General features: G+C 41.0%; 1 protein-coding gene across 1 annotated transcript in view; it reads left to right on the top strand.

Annotated features, from left to right (window-relative positions):
- Nucleotides 1–24,961, top strand: part of LHFPL6 (LHFPL tetraspan subfamily member 6) — a 214,344-nt gene that overhangs the window by 888 nt on the left and 188,495 nt on the right. Inside the window, exon 2 of the mRNA XM_019756987.2 lies at nt 912–1,492. Within this exon, the coding sequence (XP_019612546.1) occupies nt 1,108–1,492 (385 nt within the window). The 5' untranslated portion in view covers nt 912–1,107. The remainder of the gene's footprint in view (nt 1–911; nt 1,493–24,961) is intronic.

Below are 24,961 nucleotides of genomic sequence, written 5' to 3' on the forward strand. Positions count from 1 at the left end.
GTTGAGAGGTCTGAGAATGGAACTCGAGGGTGCGTGGGCTTTGTGTTTCTGTATTGATTTCTTCATGGAAAGTGTGGGAACTCTTTGAAAGGGAGGAAGGGGCGGCAGTCAAATGCATATGGAACTATTGGAATGATTGTGGTTGGATGCAGGGTACTGGAAAGCATGGATTACTTTTCAAATTAGACGCTGACAATCATTGAACAGGAGAGATGGTCCCAATAATTTCATTGGAACCAATGAAGTAAAATCGCAGGTATGAAAATAAAGTCAAATACTGGCTCTCTTTCATTTACTCTTGGAGAGGGTAGTTAAGGCCAAAGGGATTCATGAGTGCCACTGGGTGAGTACAGGAAGTGCCTAGCTCCGTCCAGTCTACGTGTCTCGGCAGTCTGGAATGTTTGTTGAATTTATGGTGTTCTACAATTGTGAAAATTGTCCTAATTGTTTTGTTTGGGCTCAGGCAGGGTGTTAATGCATCTAAAGGGACACAGAAAAGTTATTGCAAATTATGAGCATGAACTTGCAAACCAAGTAGACAAACCATGGCATGGTTCATTTTAATATAATATTTGGAATTATGTTTACTGCCAATAGAAATGCTACATAACTTTTAATGTGAGTACAGGAAGTGAATTCACTGGCAAATAGAAGTCATGCATTTTTTAAAAAGTAAATAACTGTCAGAGTTCATTTGAGAGCATTTATAGGAGATAAAGACATGACAAAGCTTTGAGAGAGTTGGACAAAACTTGAAGTAGAGAGGTTTATGGAGAAAATTAATTCTTCCCACTTTTGAAGTCTTGAGGAGAGTTTGAATGTTTATTAATTAAAAGTCATAGAACAACTGAATTGGTGTTATCGCTTCACTACAAACATTTAACTTTGAATGTTTCTTATTGTTTCACCAGGGACCATTATCCTTACTACAGAGGATGGGAAGTTGATGCCCAGCAGGACTGAAGTTTCATTCTGTTCATAGACACTCCCTTTCCAGAACTGTGGATCGCCTGCCTTCTGGGTCCCTGGTGGTTTCAGACCGTCACTCACTCCTGCAGTCAGTCCCAGAATAGTTCTTTGGGTCCTCATTGCCCTCCCTGCAGGAAGATGGCATCCAGCCTGACTTGTACCGGGGTAATCTGGGCTCTGCTCTCCTTTCTTTGTGCTGCTACCTCCTGCGTGGGGTTCTTTATGCCTTACTGGCTCTGGGGAGCCCAGCTGGGCAAGCCCGTGTCCTTTGGTACGTTCCGGAGGTGCTCATATCCCGTCCATGACGAGAGTCGGCAGACGATGGTAATGGTGGAGGAATGTGGGCGCTATGCCTCCTTCCAGGGTATTCCCAGTGCAGAATGGAGGATCTGTACCATCGTGACAGGCCTGGGTTGTGGCCTCCTCCTCCTGGTGGCTCTCACTGCCCTCATGGGCTGCTGTGTGTCGGAGCTCATCTCCAGGACAGTGGGAAGAGTGGCTGGAGGAATTCAGTTTCTGGGAGGTAAGTGACTTGCTACACTTGAGTTGCTTGCTGGCATCCCAAAGCAATATTGAAAATGATGTTCCAGTTGTCTACTGAGATGATTATAATTGACACTTGGAACGCTCTGGAGAAAAAGACAAGGAATGGCTTTGGTGATAGATTGCCAAAGTCAAATATTTTTTATTGGACTTGCTTTACAACTTGGAAAGTTCTCAATTTCTGTATATCCTTAGACACATATCTAAGGATGTACATATCATTGGCCTGCTAAGTACCACCTAACGTGAAGCAGTAACATCTGGGTTGTTTATAATGTAGTAAGGGAGACAGTTTGCATTTCAGACTTCGTAGAAAAGATATTTGATTTAACATTGGCATCTTGAGTCTTTAATCCTCTGTGGTGGATGTAAAATTGACCCTTGCCCAGTCTTAAACTGTATTTCTAAATAAGTGATTACTATTTTCAATGAGAGATCAGTTTTACATGAATAACTATGAATTGCACTGTGCTACAAAGATAGCTATAGGCGTGACTACCTCGTTAGGATTTAACTTCCATGGTACTCTTGCTGTGAAAAAAAAAAAGAATATTTAGTAAATGATGTGTGCATGTCCCAAATGGACTGGATAGTCTCACTAACACGAGAAAGTTTTGATTTTTACTTGGGTTTCCTCCATCAAGTACTTCTTCAATATCTCTGGTCATATGGTTTTAATTATACTTTATATATTTTCCGCTGCGCCTTTCACCTCCATTTTTCAACCTGAAGGGCTGAACTTGTCTGATTTATAATGCACCCTGGTGAAATATGACAACCTCTGTAGATAATACAGAGTAAAGGGAAATAGGAAGCCAGGAAAATGTATAAGATGTATTTGTAACTTCATTACAAAGCAAAAGCCTGTTACTCTTCTGGTGTTTTCTTACAGTCTTGGTGGAAAATCCAGAAGAAAAAAATTAAAAAGGGACAGTTCTGAGACAGAGTCTACATATTTAAAAAAAAAAAAAAAAAACAAGATTATTTCAGATGATTTAATATGAAACTTTCAAGTAATGTTTTAAGTAAGAAAATTCTTTAGCGAAAAATGCAAGTGGCAAAAAAATTTGTGTTTTGAAACAAGACATAGAGTTGTTTGTATTTCTTTATTTCCTTACCGGATGTAACTTTGTTCTCACCTGCTTTTTCTCTGTGATTTTGCATTTCACTCTGTGCTAGGAGGCAATTGGGAGGACTTAACCGTCCTTTCTTTATAGCTCCAGTGATCAACATTGATCAAAAGTGTTGCATGTGATATGTATATTCATACAGAAATGCAGTAGAATTATCGGGAAACAGAGTTCGTTGTTAAAAGTTGCAATATAAATCTAGAGTTTGAAAACTTGTTGATTCCACAGATTTTAAGAATCAAACTAATGCCAGGAGTATTTAAATTTTTTTCTTTAAGAATAAACTTGATTTGCTGTTTGAGTTTCACTTGGCTCAGGAAAAAATACTTAAGCAGTTTCTCTTTCTCCTCTTATGGTAAATATTGCTTTCCTTCTTTTTCTTCATTTTAGGGCAGGGAATGCTATTATTTGTGGCAGAACAGGAAAATGCTTACAAAGAAAAATCATTTTTTATTGATTGTCTTTAAGCGTATATTAAAGGACGACAACAGGAAGTGAATCTGAGACCCATGAGATTTATGCTTCCCTCTCTAAACTATGTATAGATTTTTTGAATTATATAGAGCTAAGTGTTTTACTTTACAGAAAACTCAAGGAGAAAGACCGTTGGGGAAACTCTATGTATATTTAAAAGGACTGTTTTTTTCTTTATATATGCTTTTTATGAACTCTGGCTTGGTAAGAGTTATTGGCATTAAGCTAAGGGTATAGTCATTATTAGCAGTTGGTATTCTCTCATTTCATATATATACACACACATATATACACACATACATATATATATATATATATATATATATATATATATATATATATATATATATATATATATATATATATATATATAGTATCTGGCAAAAAAAAAAAAAAATAATTCTGAATGTAAAACCTAAGAGGGTTTTTCTGAATCGAACCTCTTGAGGACGCAAGTAAGTAAATACATCCCATTACCCAAGACATTAGTAGATTTAGAATTAAAAAATAATTTGAATTATGGAAAAGGTTTTAGAAAAATCTGCCATTGATCCCTATCATTTAATGGTAGACCAGTTGACAGAAGCAAAAACAAAACAAAACAAAAAAACAAACAAACAAAAAAACCTTTCAAAAGAATCTTTCCCGTTGTCTATTTCACAATTGTTTGGGTTTTTAGTCATAAAAACTTAAGTGATAAGTAATTTTATGAAATTTTTCATAAAATGGGTGGGTTTCATAAAGACTGCAAAATACCAAACCAGTGAGTTCTATGAATTCCATAGATAGCAGTGCTTCAGAAATGTAGTCAACACACAGGCTACTCCACTATAGGCGGACTCTCTTTCTAAAAATGATTCACCCAGAAGAGTTATGTTTAGCTAAAGTTAGGGTTGTTCCAAAAACAACAGGAAGCTGCAGAGTGGCCCAGTCCAGAGGCATCGTGCGTCACCCTGCCTGCGGTGTGGAGAGAGCGCACATATGGTGTAGCATCAGGCAGTAAAACCCCTGCCGTACTTTGGAACTAGTTAAAGGACAAAGTGTCAACCTTAATTTTGAATCGTCTCACTATAGTTGGTTAGAGGTTAAAATGTCACCTGTCAACTGATAGAACAACACAAAATGGTGCATGGACATTTGCTCCCTAGAGGACGAATACTTCAAGGAATTCACGACTTCTGCTTTTCCAATGGTAACTTGTACATAAATTTGAATCACCGCTATCTCCATCTTATATTTTAAGTCATTTTAAAAAACCAGCCTGGGTTGAGTTTTACCCTCAGTGGAGTCTTTAAAAGGCATGTAGCAAGCCTTTGAGAAATCTAATGTATAACAAAAATGTGAACAGTTGTATAGTATGGAAATGGGAACTCTGAGAAAATAGAGGCTTTGATATTGTTTTTGTTTGTTGAATATTGTGTGCTTTCAAATACTGTTGTAGTATTTAAGTACTTTAATAGAGTTTTGAAAAGTTAATATCAACCTTTCTGATGTATATGTTAGCAAAATACTTATATGCTCTGCAAATGAAACATGTAAGAACATTGTAAAGACGACATATGAAGTCTATCTAAGTTCTGTCAACTGGTGCTTGCAGATGTCATGATCTGAGTTTTTAGATTCCATCTTAGGAAACTGCTGGTGCTGGAATGAGGGGGCCTCAAAGAGAATCCCAGATTTGTCCTAAGCCACATTTAGTTTGAATGTGAGTCACATATATGTATAAAATGGGTGCAGAATGCTAATCAGTAGCAAGCAACTATCTTTCCAATTTCAACACTGTTCTGTTCTGAGAAGCCAGGGGAGGCCATCTCTTCAACTAATTGACAGTGAAGAGCTGCTCGAGACGGTAATGACGACTAAGTGTTCCGGGAGAATCCCTCTCCCTGTCTGCTGAAAGCATCCCTGCCTTTCCAGAGTCCCCTCACTGTAGGGTCCCACCTGGGCCTGTCACCTGTTTAGGTGAAGGCTTGGGACTTCCCTCCCCTCCTTCACACCTGACCTGCCATGTGATAGGCCACATTCTGCCTTCCTTCACGTCCAGGTTCTCTAACAGCCGAGGGATAAGATAAATGATAAGCGTGGGTATATTAATGGCCATAGTGACTTTTTAGTGACAGTGTCTTAGCTGAAAAAAGTTGCTCTAATTTTAAGAAATCCAGGCATTTGTTGGGCCAGTTGGGGAGCAAGCAAGGCTCTTTTTGCTTCTCTTTAAATGACGCCTTGTCGGTTACAAACTACTCTTGTTTTGTTTCTAACCTACACCGTAAGGTCCGGTGAGTTGTCTTGAGATCTAAGTCAGGGCTTCTCAATCTTTAGCATGCATCAGACTCACTCAAGGACTTTGTAAGACAGATTTTGGGGGCCTACCCAGGAATTTCTGATTCAGTAGGTTCAGTGGGGAGGCGGACTGATAATTTGCTTTTCCAACAAGTTCCCAGATGATCCTGGTTCTGAGGCCACGTCTTTAGAATCTTGTTCTAAGTTAACCGTTTCGTATTTTTAAAAATGGAACTTCTGGCAGATGGTTTCCTTTTAGAACTTCAAGTTTAGTTGTATCATGATCTGATACGAACCTCTCTAATTGGACTATAAAAAGATCCACCTCTGTAGTTTGGTATTGGCTCAGAACATCTGTGTTCCATCTTTCCTCGTTTTGTCACCGAAAATTATTTTCCTGGAGTTCTCTCTCTCAATACCTATTATATACATATTATAATTATAGTATATATGTTATGTAATATAGACACGTATTGTACATATATATGCTTGCACTTACTATTACCCTGTAGCAGAAATAAGATTTTATAGATGGGGAACTAAAAGTCAGACTGTAATACACCTTCTGTAGTCTTCATGCAGTGGATTTTCAGTAAGGAATTGCTAACTGAAAGACGTGAAGACCATGCTGCAGACCACAGAGTCGGGCCAAGACAGCCTGTGGCCAACTCTGTAAAGCCATGTATGTGTACCTTGGAGAAGCAGAATGAGTAGGCCAGGAAGGCACTCGGGGACCAGCCAGTCTGAGCTTCTGCTACTAAGCAGGATACTGCTTACACGGCTTTGACTAAGGACATCACCTGGTCTTAACCATCTCTGGGGGGGGGGGGTAGAGGGGGGAAGATGTTGCACTCTCGTTGAATAATCGTACTTTCTAGGACCACACATCACACCTTTCATCACAACCTATGTTGTCCGTACATCGATACTAAAGAGGAACAAGCTTCAGATGGAGACCACTGTGTGAGCGAGGGCTTGCCAGCATGGAAGGGTGAAAGGGGGTGCAGTACCGAGGTGCCGACCAGTGCCACGGAGAGCATTCCTCGGGCTCTGGGTGCGTTAAAGGCAGGAATGTCAGTGAACTAACAGATCTATAAAATCCCAAACGCCCACTTTTATATGGTTGTAGCTAATGTTTTAAAATTACTTTCAAAAAGCCATTGTCACCAGTTTTATTTTTTTGCATACTTTTTTCTAGAAGAACTTGTGTTTCAAGCCTTGTGTTTCAAAAAAAATTTGGAAAGTTTTCCTTGTTTTCAAACTTTCCTATGTAGCGTCCAAGTTCTCCATATGAATTAGTGATAGCAGAATTCAGTGTAATATTCTTTGAGTCTTCTAGTGGGCCTAGAAGTCACCTGAGAGCTTTTTCCACGTGGGGAGTCCAAGGCCCCAGAGAGTCTGATTCAGTAGGTCAGGGTGGGGACCACGAGACGCACTTTTAACAAACTGCCCAAGAGTTCTAGACACAGATGGTCCACAGACCACATTTTGAGAAATAAGAGCCAGTTTTATTCACTTAAAACCTTCCATGTTACTGATGTGGGGGCATAAACTTAGATCAACAGTTAAGGTAAGTATGGATTGTCAATCTCTTTCCATCCAGAATTGTTATCGATGTGACATAAGCAGCAATTACTAGAATTAATGTAGGAAGAGAGCAGTTGATAATGTGTTCTTTACAGCATGTTACTGACCATAGGTGTTACTGGTGATGGTCAGTCCTGCACTCAGAATATCCAGCTCTTTTCTATGCTATGCTTACATGAAGACGCTTGCGATTTGTGGCTCCAGCTGCAAATGACAAACCCACTCTCATTCCAGGGCTATGTTTGGCATCCTTCACCCTGCAGCAGTGAGCTGTTGGTGCTTTATGTCCAGTTAGGGTGTGCTCAAATTCCTGGTTTCTTTTCTGCCCAGTGTACTCAGTTTTTCCCTATTATGACTTACTGATCTTTCGGAGTTACTAAGATTGTATCTCTGAAGTCAAAATTAAGAATATCATTCTTAAAAATAGTGGAATAAGGATTATCCATTCCACTGGAGCCTATCATGTTAGAAGCTATGCAAGACACTGTCCCTAGAATTATTTAGATTCTTTTCTTTTTTTCTTTTTTGACATGGCCCAAATCTTCATTTACTTTGTGTGGAGTAGAGTCTTCCTAAGAGTCATTTAACTGACTTCCCTTTGTTACCACCAGCTAACGCAGCCATAGCCAGGTGCTACTGAGGCCAGGTCAGTACAGATTAGCTAGCCTTGCGAAGTCGTGGATTGCAAATTGGTTAGAGCCATCTTGTAAGAATGTGTTGTTATTCCCTAAGAAAGCCAACTGAAGAATGTGAATTCATAACTATTCCAATTAAAAATGATCCTCAAAACACACACTCAAGAGAGCTTTGCATCATCCTTCATGGTATCCCAAGGTGCGTAAAATATTGCGCTCCCCACAAACTCATCACTGCGACACTGTTACTACCTGACCTCTCCAGCTGCATTCCCTTGGCAGGAGTGTCTTACTGCGTGTGCTAGTCATAGTCAGAATAACACGGCAAGTTCAAAAGTTTTATTCTTAGATGTCATTAAAGTTCATCTTTGTTGTCTTAAGGTATCATCCTCAAGTGTGTTCTGAGGGTCAGATTCCTGGGTGGACCAACAGGCACCAATAGGAAAAAGTGAAATGGTTTTGGGAACAAGTCAATTTGAGAAACACTTGGTTATGGAAAGTTAATAGAGTTCATCACAGAGAACTCACCAAGCCTGTAGCATGTTGATGCCTCCTTCCAATCTTCTGGGGGGTGGGGAGGGTATATATTAGGTGTAGTAGTAAGTGTTTTTCTAACTTATTTGGCTCTGGCACCCAAAGGGACAGGCGATCTGTGACATACTCAGTTCTCGTTTCACCCCAGCGAGGTAGGGAATTTATTTTTTACAGCTGAGAACACTGAGTTTTAGAGAGTGACACCCAAAGCTATCCCATTAGTTACTGGTTGAGCTGTTAATAGTATCACCATAATAAAGTGTTAATTGACATTCCACCGTGAATTATGTGTAGAATTCAGGATTTTCCACCATTATGGATAATAAGTCTCTTACCGTAGGTGAATGCTGTTATTGTTTCTTTGGTCCTCAGTTTCTGCTTGTAGTACAATAGAACCACTTGTCGTAATGTGATACACCAACATTTTGCCAATTCTGAAGGAATCCATTGCAGGTGAATGTTAATCACGTTCTATGTAGTAGAGAGGCCATTCGGGGAGAATGCCAAAGCATCTGACCGAGGCAAACATACTGTCTTTGAAAAATTATTTATGAGAAGAATTTTCTTTCATTATTGCATGCTGGCCAAGTTTTCTGATGTACGTACCCCATTGTGAGAAGCCTTTGTAAAAATCCTTTGCTAAGAGTGAAGTTGATGTTCATTCCAGAGGACGCTCTCCTTAAATCACAAAACCAAGGACCTGTGACTCTCGTCAGAAGTGGAGAATAGTATTCTACGTTATCAATCTTGATCAATAAAATACTATGATAGAAACAGGTAGAGTTCTAACTAGATCACTCGAGAGGAGTCTAGTGATTTCCCAGGGACATTTAAATAGTTATTTTTAGAAGATCACGGTGTCAGGGTCAGGGTTGCCCAATTCTGGCAACAATCGAAGCTTCCCATATTGTCTCCTCCCCTACTATGTGTGCACTGTTGTCTTGGATGCAAATATGAGATTTTCCATGTTGTCTTCATGGCTGGAAGGGAAGTACAGTGGAGTCATTTTCTACAATGTAGTGTGGCAGGACATCACTTTTGTGGCTGTTTGTTTCGTTTTTGTCATTTGGGATCACATAAGTTAATTTAAATGGAAAATTGTAATCTTTAGGTATTAAGACAATACTTCGAGTGTCTCTATAGTCACTTCTAAGTAAGTAAGGATTAACTCTCCTGACAGTATTCTGAGGAAGAACATCAATTCTAGCCTTAAGGGAGTTACCCTGGTAGTTACAAGGCTTGAAATATAGACATACCGGATGCTTCATCATGAAGAAAAATGTATGGTATAGCGGTGCTTTTGTTGTTTTTTTCATTCAGCCTATGATTTTTAAATACCTACTGTATGTCAGACTCTGTTCTAGGCACTGGAGCTAGAAGGTGGTCAGAAATGTATGGTCCTGTGTACCTAGAATTTTAGTGAGAGAGACGAACATTAATCAAACACTCCCCAAGTGAATGTAAAGTTATGCATGTGACACATATTGGGAAGGAAAGGTGTGTCGTGGGCAGTTGTGATCTGGATGGGGTGCCCAGGAAGGTTCCCCTGAGGACGTCAGGTTTGAGTTGAGACCTTACTCATGGAGGGAATGGAGGGGAGCACATCCCAGTGAGGGAACAGCAGAGACAAAGCCTGGACGTGGGCCCGCAGGATGCTTTGGAGGCACTCTAGAGCAGAAAGCACAGCACGAGGGAGGATGGGGAGAGGAGGCCCGAGACGCAGGGGCCGGAAGGATTAGAGTTGAGGACGTGGTTAGGATACTCAGGAGATCAGAAGCCAATGAAGAGATGAAGAGGTTTGAGCGGGGAGGTGCCATTTACTCCTATACATGACAAGTCTGTTCATTTAAGGCAAGTTGGTGGAGAGTGAAGTTGGGAGGTAGCTGACTGAAAGCTCCTGGGTTCTTCCGCTTATGCTAGTCCTTTGGAGGTGGAGGTGATCATTGTTACCTTTTGGAAAGAGAAAACATTATTATGGAGTTTCTCTGTGTGTTGTTTGCATGTGTAAGTTAAGTAATACTGATGTGTAGGTATTTTGTTAAGGGATACAAATGTTAACATTTTGCACCCTTTGAACGAATGGATGGAATGAAACTGAATGGAAAAAAGTACCAATATACATAGCTCTGGAATGTTTTGCTCCTGATCAAATTCCTTTGTAAAATGCTTTCCGCTTTGTTGGGGGTCAGCCTAGGTAGCCCCACGACCACTGAATTGCAGTTTTCTCCTACCCTGCTTTCCCACATCAGCTGGGCTTGGTTTCCTTATTTCCCCTGCCCTCTAAGTTACCCCGTAAGGGTAACTTAGACACTTTTGTCACCAGATTGCACTTCACTTGGCTGGGCCTTACTGCACCCTACTTCGGGGTCTACACAGTGAGGCTCTGGCTCTGGGAGTTGTAAGAGACAGAGGTACGGAGGCTGGGATGGAAATACAATGCACGTGACTTGGCCCCTGGCTGTCCTTGGTGAGAATGAGCATGTGTGGGGGCCATCTGTTTTTACGTCTGTGTGCCTCCTAGGAGGCGTGGTGGTGAGGTGAGGTGATGAGTTCAGTTCTGGACGGTTTGTGGTTCAGGTTCTTGTGGGACTTCAAGGTGGAATGTCAAGTGGGCAGCTGGAAAACACGGAGGAAGAGCTCATGAGAAAGATCAGGGTTACATGTATAGACTGCTGAAGATAGTGTCTAGTGTCTTTGAAAACCTTCCTGTGAGAGAGTGTAACTTCACTTACTCTTCAAAAGACATAGCTTTTAAATCCTGCCCCTTTCTTTTACCGTTGAGCTGTCCTGATTGGAAGGCAAGCTCCTAGCTCAGTCTAACTTAATCATCACTTCTAAGCCCCCCTTGAATAGTGCTGGCTGCTAACAGCAACTAGGCTGATGGACCAGGGTTATGGAGAAGTTTGCACTTGGCAGGAATAGATTGGATTTTGCTGGAATAGATGGAAAGAAAATCAAGGTAGGAAGAAACATTCATTCTGCGTGATGTTCACTAACATGAAGGTGCCTTGGGGACGGAAGGGTCTAGAAATGACCATGTAGTGAAAGAGCAGAAGTGCGAAGGATGTATATTTTAACCCTGTTTTTTTGTTTTTGTTTTTTTTTGTGTGTGTTTTTTTTTTGTCTCATGCATGAAGATGGCATTCTATTTTGATCGCCTGGTGAAAGAAAGTCAGTTCATTTATCTCATCCACCCACTGGTGGCTGTGGTCTCCCGGTAGGCACCATTTAAAATTCAGTTTGGCTGCCTGTACCCTTGGCGCTCAGTAGGTTTTAGTAAATCACACAGCTGTGAGCTCTTCTTCTCTGTGTGGCACCTTTTCATGCACATTCAACTTCAGTGTAGTTTCAGACAATTGTGCTTTGTGGGGAGTGGTTTGACCATAGTAATCCCGCAGTCCAGTTAAGGCAGCTCTGGAAATCTGAATCTGATGAGATTTTCAAACGCTGGAAAATATTGGATGAGGGAAATGTTTTTATTTCTCTCTACTTTCTCTATTTAGCTTGTTAGGCTTGTAAATTGTGGCAGATTGTTTTTGTGGCATTACTTACAGCATAAGATTAGAATAACAACAGTTTTTCCCATGTGGGATGCTTCAGAATTTTACATGCACTCAGATCCCAGAAAAAAAAAAAATGTTTCAGTAAGACGAAGTAAAATGAAACGTTAGTACTTTTTTCTTAAATGAGCAAATCTTCAAGTACTGCCTTCTGTTCATGTGTTCACCTTATTCCACAGCCAGGTGTTGTCACGCTAAGCAGGTGAACACAGGCTCTGGACAGACAGGGTTGAATTCTGCCTCTTGTCATGTTCGTGGCCCTGGGGAAGGTACTGACACTCAGCTTCAGTTCCTTCCCCTAATGCTAGTAGTAGTACTAACTCATTGCGTTTTTGTGCCGTTTAAATATGTGTAAGTTACGTAACATCAGGCCTGATAAGCTAGATTTCCAATGAATGGTGGCTATTACTAAGAGTTCATTTGACTTAAAATTTTAAGCTCAACTTTAACTTGAAAAGTTAACATGCTTCGTTCATTGCACAAATATTTATTGATTCCCGCCGTATGCTAGGCAACATTCCAGATAGTGTGGGTAAAGAAATAAATAGAAGCAGGCTAAGAAGGAAGTATAAAGAACTATGAAAAAAGCACTTGGGTTATACTTTCATCTGTTTACAAAGTGCTCACTGGGGTACTTTACTGTTGTACCCCACTGCATTTCCCCAACCAATTTGTGAACTAGTAACAGTCTTATCTGCGGGTGACTTATTGTGTAGGACCTAGTGAATACACCTTGTTACTGGCTATATTTGACTTCCACAGATCATAATTTTAGGTGCAATATAAATAGCTGTATAGATTTTCTCAACATCTGGACGAGTGGGTTTTTGTTGTTGTTATTGTTTATTTATTTATTTATTTATTTATTTAGCATGTGCCCTGCTATTGTGGTTTTCTTCATCATGGTGGAATTTTTTTTTTTTAATATCATCTATCAGTGCTGTGAGGTTTCTTCCTTTAACCCTTCATCTCTCTTCTGCTACAACCCCACACAGTTGTAGCCTGGTGACTACCTGTGTATATTTTTATCCTTTGTGAATTACCACAGAGACCAACTGAAAATAAAATTAGTTCCAAGTCAACTACTGTCCGCTAGCTACTTTTCGTATAACATTTTATAACGTAGAACACAATTGTATACAAATTTCCTCAATGAATCTTCAAATCCCGTGTACTTGAAATTGTGTTAGGTGCCACGGGAGACAGAAGAAGTAAATACAGAACAGGGTTACGACCTCAAGTAGTTTGTAAATTCATGGCTCTGGTCATTAGACTGTCCTTCAGAAAGATGTCATTATTAGTCTACCACACGCGTCAGCATTACGTTATCCAGCAAGATGGTTATTTTATCTTCACAGAATGAACCTTGCCAGTGATGTTTGCAGGTGTATGTTGAGGGTTGTTGTTTTTTTTCCACATTTATTTATTTATTTGTTTGTTTTTAAGATTAGAGTTCAGTTGAAGGGTCTTAGAGCTTTTGCTTCTGATCCCCCAAGGGGACTTGAACAAAATAATAAAGGAAAATACCTTTAATGGTTGCATGTAATTCTTTAAAAACTGTTATCAGGTATATTGTGAGAGGAAGATAAACTATATTTTGAAGTGGAAGCTAGAGATGGGGCAGAAGGATATGCTGTAAAAAGTGAATTATTTGGATGTCACAGGCTGAATCCTGTAGAATGACAAGACATTTTATGGGCTCGAATATACTGTGAGAAAGGTCGCTAATGTAACGTGTAACTATGTGTAATTGAAACAAGCTACTACAATGGGCATGGTCTCTGAGTGACAATTTAAAAAGCCACCTGACGTGAAATCTTGTTATCCGTTAGAGTCATGATGCACTATCACATTGCTTTCCAATGGCTCAGAAGACCTGTGCCTGGTGGCGACTGTCTGCCATTTGCCTGGGCTCCCTTCCTGTACAGCTGCCTCCCACTACAACACCTCATGTTTCCTCCAGGGTAACCTTCTTGGCTGTGATCATGACCCTTCGTGTCCCTCTAAATACCTCAGTTACTCCCTGTAGGACAAAGGCCTTCTCCAGTGTGTCCCCAAGCTCCAGTTGTCACATTACCATCCACTGACCTCATGTGTGTTCCACTTTGGCCCAACTGATTTTTATCATGTTTTCTGTGCACTCTCTCTACAGTCCCCCTTTTGTGCCTTTGCTGACACCAGCCCATTCACTGTTCTCTTCCCATTTTCACGGGCCCCAAATCTACTTGCTTTCAAGGCCTGAATTGAATGGTAACTTCTCCATCAAGTCTTCTCTGATTGCACAGCTTGAAGGAACCTGCCTTTCTTGAGCTTCCTGAGAACTTTATCACATTTTTTTCCCTGGTGGAGGCCTGCTGGGCGGGGGCACTATCTACCATGTAAGATTCTCAGTCCCCCCTGCTATCCTGTCTCAACACACCCTGTACTTACCATAATTTATACATTTATTTGACTGACAATTGGCTTAACATTATTCTGGAAAATTTTCAACCCAGGTATTCACCTGAGCAAGATACTAATTTAGGGTCCATGACACGCTTGGCCTGTGATCTCTATGTGACAATGTTAATTACACTCCCCACCCCTTCTTTTGGCTAGGTCACTTCTGTGTCCAGTATTCTCATACCTCACAACAAAGTACAGATTCTATGGAATTTTCTGTTTCAGATGCCAATAGCCCAATGCTTAAAATAAAGATCTGATTAAATATAAATATCTCGGATCAAGTTAATTTCAAAAGATGGTCTCCTTTTACCTGTTCCCATTTTAGTTCCGTTCAAACCAGCAGACAGCACTGAAAGTGTCAATAATTTAAGAAGTTACCGTTAGTGCTCCATATTGATTTAGTCATTTTTGTCAGAGGTCTTCAGTAGAGTGCTTTTGTCCTGTCACTCCACGATGATTCAGACATTTACTTTAGACAAAAATTAACATGGTTGCCCCTCTGCAGAAAAGGAAAGAGAATTTGTCAGGGATATGGGTTGAGACATGTGGCCAACGTGTGTTGTAAAGGTGGTGAACGTACTACTAAGAAACCAGCTCCTCAATTCAATCTTTGTTGATGGCGAGCCTGTCTTATCTGGCAAGCTGCCAGGACATTCTTGCTTCTGTGTTTCCAAACATTTCTGTTTTGAAATATTAGCAAATCTAACCATCGATATTGGAGTTGTTAGAAGGAGACCCACAAGCAATCAGTTAATACAGATACTGGGCTGTTCCTTAGGGCTTCTGGTCGATGGTCACAATCCGTCTAGTGGGACAGTAGCTCGTGAGGGTGTGTGGGACTTGGATCTTTTGAAACAAATGGGACACTTGAGTGTGTGTGCATTGGGTTTCATTCGTTTAATGCATATTTGGAAGTACTCGTGCGCTTCTCCAAAATGCTAGCTTTTCCAAGTGTGTAAAGTGATTTCCTAAAACTATGAACTATAGTTGGCCCTCCAGTATTGGTTTTGCTTGGAGAAGCACTGCTTTGTCACTCAGCATGCTGCATGGAAGAGAGAAGGGGAAGGCGGAGGAACAGGAGCTGCAAAGTTGGGTGTATTTGTTCAATTTAGGAATCCATCCTTTTTAACTGTTCCAGTTGTAAAGGTCCGCTTAGCGCGTAAATATTTTCTTATTTAAATGTTACTTTTCACTGGTTTGTTTACTCCTTTAGCCTGTTAATTCTATGAGGATAATGACTACATCTCTCTTATTAGTTTCTCACATTTTTTGCACACAGTAGGTCTGAACAAACAGCCGTTGAATGAATGAATGAATGAATTCTATTCTGTTAGTAAGGAGATAGGACAATAGATTGATAAGGTTCACACCTCTCATGCAGGACTGGTGACATCATTTGGTGGGGGGAGTTGTCCAACGCAAAAGGAAAATGCAGGGCACCTTGTTCAAAAATTTCAGATGCTGACAGTGGATCAGTGAAACCAAGTGTGACCCTGTGCTGTTCCACAGGTGACACAGCATGAAGCTGTCCTGCAGGAAGGAGCCAGAGGTCTGAATTCCCATCCTCCGTGCTTTTGCTTGTGAATTAAACACATTTTATTCTTTTGTTTCTAATTAATAGCATGAATGCGTGCTTCTTGGATTCCTAATGAAACAGGTAGAACAAGTACTTCATACTAGTCACCTGTCACACCACTAATTGGAACTAAGACTTAATTTACCATCTTGGAGGTCAGCCTGGGACGGTGTTCTTAGCATAAAATGTAGAGAAGGAAAGTCCACCAACCTGTGCTGTCTAGTCTCATCCATGGCACTAGTATTTTACTGATTTTCACTGTGCTGCACTAGGGAGTCGTTTTGACCCAAATTAGTCAGTGTGACTCTGGTAAAATGATTAGCAATGAGAGCAGTGAAAAATGAGCGTATTCTCGCTTTAGCTTTGGAAACACAGGAACAAATGCAGTACAGGAATGCCAGAGTCCCAGGTCCCAGGAAGAGGTAACCGAGGGAGGCGGTCACATTTAAGAAATCCCCTGGGGCAGGTTGAGCTTACAAGCAAAACTGAATTGTAATAAAGCAGAAGGAAGCGGCATCTGCTCAGGGCGACTTACAGGAAGTCATTCCACCTGACTGGGAAGCTAGCCGCCGCCCCCTGCGGCAGGCACAGATGTAGAAGTCAGCTGGCTATTTGTAGTCAGACTTGTCAGCGCAGATTATCCTCCGGCCTCAGCGTATAACCTGAAGGTCGGGAGCACCCACAGTCTGCACCCAGGCTGCCGAGTGCCTCGAAATGAGCCGCAAGGAGAAACCGTGCACATCCGGGCAGAGGGAGCTGGGTCTCACTCACAGCTGTCCCCATGTCCTGTCCTAAGCACCTCTGAACTTTGAACTTGGACAGCAGATTGCTCCCACTGTCCTTTGCTGCTTTTTATCCTTGCACTGCCTGCCTTCCCAGCATATCACTTAGGCCTTTTGGAACGGAAATAAAGCCAGAAGTAAACCTGGCCACTTGTACTTCTTGATCCCCCGACGTAAAGATCTAGTGGTGAAGGAGAAAGATGTTGTGACTGAAAGGATGCATTATGACTGGGGTTTTTCATTGTACCAGTTTTTAATTTATGTAGGTAATGAAGTGCTAGTAGACTGGGGAAAATGTATTTTTAAAAACTCACATGCTAAGGTGTGAAATGCGAGTAAGTGTCCCAGCATTTTTGGAAATGATGGTCCTGTGGGCATTGGCTGGGTCACAGACCAGGGTTTGTGAACAGTTGTCTTCCTGCCTTCACATCTGTGCTCTGCTCGTCCCAGGGAGGGTAACATAGCTTTACTCACCCATCTCTGCGGTCATGGTTGTGTTTCCATTTGATGAGGCAGAGGGCGAAGGAAGGATGGGAGGAAAACGTGTAAGGCCCAGCTCCTTTCCTGAGAAAGGCAGGAGCCCTCCCTGGGTCCTGCGGGTCCCCTTCCACCACACTTCCAGGCTGCCATGGCGCAGTGTCGGTTTTTAGGAGTCTCAGTATTCCATCACTCAGCTAGTACCTACTGATGCTGGTCCTTGCTCTGCGATGGAGCTGGGGGGACTAGATTTAAGCACACAAAATGGGTGAATAATCTATATAATCTGAAGTGTGGTCTGTTATATACACTTTGGAGGCTAGGCACTTTATTTGTAATCCTTACCACATCGCTGGAAGGGACGGTTGGCCTCATTTCACAGATGAGAAAGCTGAGGTTTATAGACGTCAGGAGCGTAGAGCAAGCCAGTGGCTGAGCTGGAATTCAAACATGGATTGGGTGAGTCTAAAACTTCCTTTTGCCACTATGACATGTTCCTTCCTTCCCCACGACACAGCTGACTTGCAGTGAAGCTGCAAATCTTCTGTTGAGAGACACCTTGGCTTTCTCTGGAATGGTTAGAGAAGGCGCTATGGACCCATATGTAGGTTTTGAACCAAGCCTGGAAACACCTGTAGTGTGAATCATTAGAAATCAGAGGAAAAGTATTTCAAGCTTTCTATTTATTTTTTATATGTATTTTCTATAAGATTTCAAAAAGATGAACTGTTAGCCAACTCATAAATGTTAATGTTAGAAAGGATTTACTAGATGCAAGATTATTTCCAATACTTTTTATGTGGGGCAAAGTAGTATAAAGATACACTGTCATTTGAAAACTTGTAAATTTAAAACTATTTTGTGAGAAGGTATATTATGTAAAACAAGGGCTTATAAAATCTGACCGTAAAGCCTGGAAATTGTCTGTTCACGACTGTGGTTGCTTTTCCTTAGAGGTAGAAATCATTCATAAATTGTAATCTATTTTGATGATCATTACTCCCTAAAATGGTCTTTGCATTTTTATTAAGATCTCCTAAGTATTTATTAACCTCAGAACAATCTTGGTGTGAGCAATTCTTATTTTAAAACATATGTAAAACAATTTCTTCCTTTTGAAGGCTGAGACCTTGTTGTGCGGGGGACCCTGCTCGCTGCGCCATTTGTTGTGCGGGGAGGCCTGCGGGGTCTCTGCTCCTGCTCCCCTCATAAGGACACAGGATATGGTGAGGCCAAAAAGGAACACCCACGGAGACACAGATAGGGGAGTCACACCACTATGGTCTTGCTGGCGGCTGGGTTGGAGACACAGGAAGCAGGAGCCACATGATCCGCAACCCTCACTCCGCCTCTCTGCAATCTGCTCGTTAGCTCAGCCACCATCTTCTTGCTAGCCCCCATTTTCTTCTAGTGTAGCCACGGCCGTTATATTAATGGCCAACGGCTTACTGGTTACAGCTGACAGCCAACTAGCGACAGCTGATGGCCATCCAATCACAGTTGATGGCCATTTACTACCTGAGCCAGCACCTTTCCATGTGAGGCCGAGAGCCTGGAAACTGCTTTCTGGGGCTCTGTCCCCACAGACCTATTGATATGTACTCATATTTAAATTGTAAAATAATCTACACCAAGAAATAATTTGTTTCATCTAGTTTTCTTTTTTTTTCCTTAATAGGTATAGGAATATTTAAGCAAGAACAAATCTTTAGTCTCTATTTTCACCTATTTTGACAGGAAAACTTTTCTATTAAATTTATTTTGTACCCCAAATATTGTTATATTTAGAACTGTATGGCATACATTTTAAGAAGTCTTCAACAACAATAAATATGGCTTTGGTTAGTTAAAAACAGTATGCATGAAATACCTTTAGTTTCCATCCTGGCTGTTTTTTTGTTGTTGTTGTTTTGTTTTTTAAGATTTTATTGGGGAAGAGAAACAGGACTTTATTGGGGAACAGTGTGTACTTCCAGGCCTTTTTTTCCAAGTCAAGTTGTTGTGCTTTCAATCTTAGTTGTGGAGGGTGCCGTTCAGCTTCAAGTTGTTGTCCTTTCAGTCTTAGTTGTGGAGGGCGCAGCTCAGCTCGAGGTCCAATTGCCATTGCTAGTTGCAGGGGGCGCAGCCCACCATCCCTTATGGGACTCGAGGAATTGAACCAGCAACAACCTTGTGGTTGAGAGCCCACTGGCCCATGTGGGAATCGAACCAGCAGCCTTCGGAGTTAGGAGCATGGAGCTCTAACCGCCTGAGCCACCGGGCCGGCCCCTGGCTGTTTTTCTTTATGTGGGTATAAGCTAGGAAATTTACCATTATCAGACATTAGATTGTGTACCTCACCTTTCACTTCAGAAACCTCAGTCATTACTTTCTTGTGAATTCCCACCCCCTGCCTGTGGCTTTATGACTAGTTGCTCCATGATCACGTGGCTGTGGCAGACTCAGAGGGGAGAAGCTAATGGTTATGGACTGAAGTGTGCTGCAAATTCTCCGGCTTAGGGAAAAGATAGCTTTTCCTACCAGTTTTGGATGGCTTAGGTACACAATCGCCCAAGGGTAAGGTTTATGAATTAGCTGAGGATTAAAGTGGCAGGTGATGATCAAAGCCAATGGGACAGCCAGAATACGACAGAAATGAACGAAGGAAGGTGAGTGGCCAAGCCGACCGTGTGAAGAAAAAGTGGCTGCGGTGTGTTTGCCTTTAAAAATTAGGTGTAAAGCTTTCGCTTCTTAAAGACAGGTTTTGAGTAATAGGAGATGCACTCACTGAATAACATCGGACTTGAACCTCTAATTTAGGACTTCTTATTTCACACATTCATAGAAGATCGATGCCTGGGCCCTTTATTTGTGTAAGTGTACCATTTCTGGAAAGAGGTCTCGGACATTTATTTGATCCCCGGTAGGGAATGTGCGACACACACAAAGTTTCAAAACACAAACAAACCACTCCCACAACTCTAAGCCTTAGATGAGTAAGTATTTAGCTCGTTCTGTGTCTTAAATGTTTTATTTTATAAGCAACCGTATTCCCTTTTAGGTGACTTCCAAAGATCTCCATGAAACCTTGCTTCTTTGCTATCTGATTGTTATTTCTGTAGGACACAAATACTAATGGACTAGGAATTCCTTGTCCTGTGGTGTAATGTCAGTGTCCAGTTCACATCTTTTCGTGATTTAATTACTACATTTGTAACCTTTTACACCTATGGTCCCAAACATTGATTCTTTAGCCTGATTTGTAGTCTGAGACTTCTCTTGAGAGCTCCTAAAAAGCATTTTACTTGGCTGAAATTTGGACTGTAGAAAATGGTTAGTGGTTGTTGTTGTTTATACTTTCAGTTGAATGGTTGTGAGGTTGTCCTAATGGGAATGAAAGATTTATGTTTCCTGAATCTGGTTGGATGACGGCATAAAAAATGTAAACCATGGCTAAAAGAGATCACAGAATTGTCCCTGCTTTGAACATTCCTCTTCAGGAGATAGTTTCACTTACTTTAGGCTCTTTCCTTAAACACTGAAAAGGAAAACAGCAGCAGCGGCACACACTGACAGATGCTAACACTTAGAAGAAAACCATCCTAGTCTGCCATGGCTTTAATCACCAGTAAACCACTGTGGTTCCCCAATGCTAATTGTGTGGCTATTTTCAGCTTAGTTCTCTGATTAGCATTCTGTCAGATAAGGTTCTAGCCACAGCTCCACTTTTCTTGACATGTGTGTAATGAATCCTGCTGGATGTTTTAAATTATATAAATCATCTCAGGGATGAAGTAGGATTTCAGTTATCTAGACTTTGCGAGTTTGTGGTTTGGAATGTGAAAAAGAACTCACTGAGGGAAGTATGAATTTCCCTTGCTCCAAGTTGCCAGAAGCCTTCCGGGAGCGTGTGAGGGAAGGCAAGAGGCAAAACAAATAAGGTTCGCTCCTATGGATTGCCGATAGATCGTGACATGACTGGCTTTCTGTGCTCAGTGCCTGAGGAGAAGTTGGCAAACACAGTTTGGTTACGGAAGGCTTTGGAGTCAGAGCGGCTTACGTTTGCATCCTTATCCTCTGCTGGTTAACCCTGTGAGGCTGTTTGGAGGAACTTGGACTCGAACTGGATATGATGGGGAGATGTTGAAGGGTTTCAGTAGTGCAAAGCGATTGACATATCTGTGTTTTAGGCAGACCACCTTCTGTAGAATCGATTTAGAGAGAGGTAGGATTCAGGGCAGAGGATCATGGGGTCACTACCATGTTTCCCTGAAAATAAGACCAGGTATTGTATTCATTTTTGCTCCAAAAGACACATTAGGGCTTATGTTCAGGGCATATCAACCCTGAACATAAAAATCATGCTAGGGCTTATTTTCCAGTTGGGTCTTATTTTCGGGGAAACACGGTAGTGTCCCATCTGGGGGAGGAAAGATGAGGGTGTAAACTAACACAGCCATTGAAGTGAAGACGACGACTTGGATTTGAATCCATGCAGGAGGTGAAATCATCAGGACCTGGTATTGGGAACAAGTCTGTGTCATGTCACCGATTAAAATCAAGTTCAAGGGGTAAACATGTACTGAGGGATATTGACAATTTCAGTTTAGAACACTATTGAGTTTGCAATGTGCTGTCTTGCAAGCAGTCCGCTATGTGATGGTCTTATCTGAAGGAGACATCATGGCAAGACATAAATTTTGTACTTGTCAGTATGCGAATATGGTGATAGTAAAGCTATGTGAGTGAGTGAGATAATTCAGAAAGCATGTAGAAGCCACTAGACCATAAAGCGCAATATATGCTGAATAAGACGTGCCTTGTAAGACATACGAACATGACTTTACAAGAGTTCAGAAAGCATAAAGATAAAAATATCTTTTAGAGAGTGGATGGGATGAAGAAAAGTTTACAGGTGACATTTGTGATGGGCCTTTGAGGGTGAGGAGAATTTTAATAAGGGAAGAAAATGAAAATATTAATATACTTAATATAAAATAGTAGAGATATTGGATACCAGGAAAAGAGAAAAGAATCTGCAAAGGTGGGAAGTTATGAGGTGTGTTTGGGAAACTACACAGAGTATAATTTTGCTAGAGTGACGTATATAAAGGAGTAAAGAAAGATTAAGCTTGAAAGCTAAATTGGAGCCAGAACCTGCACATATGGTTTTTTCATTACGTCATTGTTCTTCTATAGAGATATTCTGTAAACTCACAAAATTTTAAAGGGAAAGGTGCATAAGAGAATATCCCTCCCAATTCTAAGTCATCTCCCTTCTAAACAGTCCGAGCTTCTCCGGGCTTAAACAGGTGCCTAAGACTCTGGAAGCTGTTTCACCTATTTTACAATCTTTGTAATTACTAACACTTTCATTACTGCATTATTTAAGATTGCACCTTCTCTAACTTCTGCTGTTTCTAGTTTAACCCTCTGTATATACAAGAAGATTGCGATATTAATTCATTAACAGCACTCTTTCGTGATAATTTTTCAACCAGTTTTGAATCCACTTTACTATCCTAGCTTCCAATGTACGTTTTTCCATTTTGACCATAAAGAACATTAACATTATCAAATATCTTGCAAAAATCAAGACACATGCTGCCTGTAGCGTTTTCTGAACGCATTGAAGCTGAAAATGAGGTGAATTTAATACAGTTTATTGTTAGTGATATAGCACTGCTTCCTGGTAATACCTTTTTTCTTAACTAAACCTTTTAGACCACCTGGTTAATGATTAAATCTTCATATTTTTATGATTTGCTATGTAAAATTATTAATCTGCATTTCCAAAAACTAAAGTTTTACTCCTTTGAAAATGAGAACAGTAGTTTGATGGATTCAGAGACTGGGGCATCTAGATTATTTATGTTTGCTGATATTCTTGTCATCAATTTGTTACTAAAAGAGTCCTTATATTTATACACTCCTAAATCACCATGTTTAACAATTATTCAAATAGTTTTGCAAAGACATTTGTGGACAACCTCATAGTTTAAAAACCAAACGCCATCCTGATGTTCGGCGTCTTCATCTCTCCATCCATCACCCAGGAATATTTACTTTATGTATGTTTGCTCTGTGCCAGGCATTGAGATATGCGCGAAAGATACTTTGGTGAGCAAAACAGACATGATCTTTGCTCTCCTGCATCTTACTCTGCTAGGTTTGTGCATTTTCAAGCAGTAATGAAAACCAGTTTGGAAAGTGTTTTCAAGCACCAATGAAAATGGGTAACTGCTTGGGTTGAGGAAGAATGGTTGAGGAGAATCGCTGAGGGTTCAACAGAAAAGCCTCTCTGTTTGTTGGATTGTCTATCATTCCTTCATCTCCAGAACTGAGGTCCCTGGAATACGATCAGCTCAGATTCTGGTCTGCTGTTGGGCAGTACAGTAAGAGCCCTGCCCAGAGGTGGCGTCGGCCTCTGCCTCTGCTGCACGTGGTGGACAGTGTTGGGGGCGAGGGGGAAAGCCGGCGCCTGGAGCTTCTGAGATGGGCAGATGGAGTTCTGACTTATGGCATCATGCGGAGGGGAAGCGACCTGCGAAATATGAAAACAATGTCATAGCTTTTTCCTAATTTAATCCTAGGATAATTTAATTTGATTTCTAGGATAAAATACTCTGTTTACAGAATTGTGAGAGAGCTGGCTGGTTGAGAAACATAGCTTTTGGAAATGGTTTGGTTTGGGTTTGATTTTGGTATTCATGCAAGCAGATATGTACATAGTTTTATACTTTTTTCTGAACTGAATTGAAACTGATGGGTAGAAGCAACAGTGTCAGAATGCAGCTTGTCATTCATTATCACGAATAAGCTGAGCAACTGTGTTCTAAAACACTGAGCAAGTTGACCCAACGTCATGCACCACGAAAGGCTGCTTTTGCTGTGTGTCTTCCTCTGGGATTTTGGACAGGCTTTCTTTCAATATTTCATGAGATGGGATTTCCCATTCTCTGTCGTTACAAAAAAATACGAAAATGCATGCCACCCACTTAAAGAAACAGACGAATGTCTGGAAGCTTTCTCTTCCCCATGCTAGTTTCTTGTATACAATGTATTGTTTTGGCTTTTATGGTATTTAACATTGGCAAGAAAAAAGAACTCTCAATGAAGTAACTAAGGCCATTTGTTCAAATTCTTCCTATAGTGGAAAGAAAAGTTCTATTAATGAAGCCTTCTCATGATTCCAGAACAGAGATTGGCAAATATTTTCCTGTAAAGGGCCAGTAAGTAAATATTTTTGGCTCTGTATGCCATAGGGTCTGTGTTAAAACCACTTGAGTCTGTCTTTGGGGTGGGAAAGCAGCCATAAACAATTCGTGAATGAATGGGAGTGGCTGTGTTCCAATAAAGCTTTATTTATACAAAACAGGCTGCTGGCAGGATTTGGCCTTTGCTCTGTTGTTCGCCGACCCTTGCTCTAGAACAGGAGTTGGGAAACGATGGCCTTTGGGCCAAATCTGGCCGAGGCCTGTTTTTATAGCCATAGAGCTAAAAATGGTACTCACATTTTTAAAAAGTTGTTTTTCTTAAGCTCCTAAGGATAGGGAGGAGGAGGAGGAGGAGGAGAAAGAGAAGAAGGGACAGAGACATTATGGTCTATAAGGCGTGAAATGTTTACTGTTTGGAGTCCTATAGAAAATGTCTGTTGACTCTTGCTCTAAAGGACTGTATGAACCAAAATTAATTTTAGACAATAGTAAAGAATAAAAAGCATTTATTTGAGCAGAAAGGAGCTGCAGCCCAGCAGACACAGGTTCAGGTAGCAACCTAAATTGGGTTCCACTGAGACAAAGGGGAAGCCGTCTTTTATAGTGAAAGATCCTGCCCAGGTTCTCAATTAGGTCTGTTTTATGTAAATGAGGTATCCAAATTGTGCAGTTCTGAGTCGACGGGACAGGCCTCAGTCTGTTGGTGGAAAGATGAAGCCAGGGTTTCCCTCCAGGGGCTGACTCACGTCATAAGCAAGCAGCAGGGTGTGGGA

The sequence above is a fragment of the Rhinolophus sinicus genome, linkage group LG04 (genome assembly GCF_036562045.2).
Source record: "Rhinolophus sinicus isolate RSC01 linkage group LG04, ASM3656204v1, whole genome shotgun sequence".
Taxonomy (NCBI): domain Eukaryota; kingdom Metazoa; phylum Chordata; class Mammalia; order Chiroptera; family Rhinolophidae; genus Rhinolophus; species Rhinolophus sinicus.